The 2258-nt window shown below is 43.0% G+C and overlaps 1 protein-coding gene across 1 annotated transcript in view; it reads left to right on the forward strand.

The window, feature by feature from the left end:
- Nucleotides 1-1355, forward strand: part of MYH7B (myosin heavy chain 7B) — a 55616-nt gene extending 54261 nt beyond the window's left edge. Inside the window, exons 42-43 of the mRNA XM_035124249.2 lie at nt 478-615; nt 1239-1355. Coding sequence (XP_034980140.1) covers nt 478-615; nt 1239-1250 — 150 coding nt within the window. The 3' untranslated portion in view covers nt 1251-1355. The remainder of the gene's footprint in view (nt 1-477; nt 616-1238) is intronic.
- Nucleotides 1356-2258: the final 903 nt, after the last annotated feature.

The raw sequence follows: 2258 nt of genomic DNA on the forward strand, positions 1-2258 counted from the left end.
ATATTCAAAAAGTGACACAACAGGAGCTCTGACACCTTAAAATGTCATTCTCATGTGGTTAGCGCAAATCAACCTTCATTGCCCCTGCACTTTATTGCTCTTATTGGGCTCATATATGAGAAACCTCTGGCCCAGGGGGGAAATGTGGCTCCCATGCCTTAGTATATGGCCCTTGGAACTCTAAGCATGCCACACCCCTCACCAATCCTGCTCCAAGCCTTCCCCAAGTGTTTTGCATGGCTGGAAAGTAGCCTTTACCACCACTAGCATATGGCCTGTGGCAGGATGTCCATAAGGCTAAAAAAGATTCCCCACCCATGCTATAGGCTCTGAAGGCACAAGGGCAAATTCACACTCACACCTGCCTGCAAACCTCTTTCCATGTGTCTAAGCAGACCATACTTGCCACAGGGGTATCTAATCACAGGGCCACTACCAGATTTGCTGTGTACATCCATTCCTGTCTTCCCTTCTTAGGAGCAGCAAGCCAACTCCAACCTTGTGAAATACCGCAAGGTGCAGCACGAGCTGGATGATGCTGAAGAGCGGGCAGATATCGCAGAGACACAAGTGAACAAACTGCGGATTCGCACTAGGGAAGTTGTACCTCTGAAGGTAAAGGCTAAGCTACCACAAAGCTTGTGAGGATGGCTTACTGGAGTGGGATGCAAATCTTTTTGTTTTGAATGCTAGTGATAGAGAATAACCGAGCCAGCTAAATCTAGTGGTGTCTAGACAGCTTGGACCACACTAAGCCAGACGATAAGCCATAACTTGTTTATCTGGTTTATTTTATTTTGCAGCTGCTCTTTCCTTATGCCTCTGTAGTCTGGAGAGCTTTTGGGATGGGGTAGACAAACCAGCCAGCGTTAAGCTACTGGGTTTACATATTACCAAGCCAGTTAATTCAAACCAGGATTCATAAGCCAACAAACCACCATGGTTTTGGATCATGGTTTGTTAGCAGTAAACAATTCATAGTTAAGGTGCAGGGCAGGGTTGACTCATAGTGCTAAGCTACGGTTTAATGTTATGTGTGAACCAGGCTAGAGTACCAAATATTATTTGGAAGATGACCAAGCTCTACCAGTCCAGGAAAATAGGACAAGGCAGCACTCAAGAGCAGTGGCTGCATCCTTGGGTTGCAACTCGGAAGGAAAAGACTGAGGGAGCGGTTGGGACTCCACAAAGTTCCTGCAATCTACTCTGAAACATACTTTCTGTTTTTTCATTAATAGTTTGAAGAATAAGAAGCTGCAGTGCAACATCCCTTCTCTCACCATGTATGTCATGTGTAGATGGCTGCAACAGCCATCATTGTCTCTGTAGTGAATAAAGCCTAGCATTCATGAGAAGACTGTGACCTATTTATAAGTATCGAAGCAGGGTGGGTGGATTATTGTTCTTACTATGACAATTCCTCTATTTAAAATGGAAAGATGGCAGGTAGAACTTTCAAAGTCCTTTTCTAAGAATTCCATCAATAGGCAACTTTCCCCATCTACTTAGTGAAGGAAGGCCTTGTAGAGACTTGACTTCCAGTGGTGATGTGTTTTCTCAAGCACTACAGGTAAGGAAACATGGTCAGGTGTGAAAACTTCAATCATGGAGTATGTATAGATCAAAGTCAGAAAAGGGGATAGGAGGTCTGACACCCACTCTAAGGTCTTTTTGAAAAAATAACTCAAGAACCCACATAAAGGGGAGATGTATTGTTCTACCTGACAAAGAGCAGCCATTGTGAAGCCAATGTTTTTAATTATTAGACATACGACATCTAATGATAGCTATGCAACAATAATAATACAGTTGACCCAGGGCTGCAAAGATATCCTGCTAGGTTCTACAGCAGACATATATATCCCTACTGAAGATGGTTAGGAGGCAGCTAAATTCCACTTAACTATCCCTTCTCAAAGCATTTTCAGATTGCAAGCTTACATTAATGGTTCTTGTTCCTGAAGTATGCAGAATTATGCACAATCACACAAGTATGCCAGCAGATCTAAAGTAGAATTGGCACCAACCATAAGAGTCCATAAGACTTGCTGAAAAAGGGTGGTAATCACTTCCAGCCATACAAAGAATAGACCCATTGATAATTTCAGTGTCTATTGTTAACCCATCAACTCTCAAACCTCCACCTGAGCATTACAGCTGTGAAGTCCACTTGCTTATACCCAATCCATGCTATTTATAGGAAGAGCTCCATGACTATGAGAATTGGTGCAGAAAAAGTAAAGACCTTCACTAGCATA

The sequence above is a fragment of the Zootoca vivipara genome, chromosome 7, assembly GCF_965207765.1.
Source record: "Zootoca vivipara chromosome 7, rZooViv2.hap1.1, whole genome shotgun sequence".
NCBI lineage: Eukaryota > Metazoa > Chordata > Lepidosauria > Squamata > Lacertidae > Zootoca > Zootoca vivipara.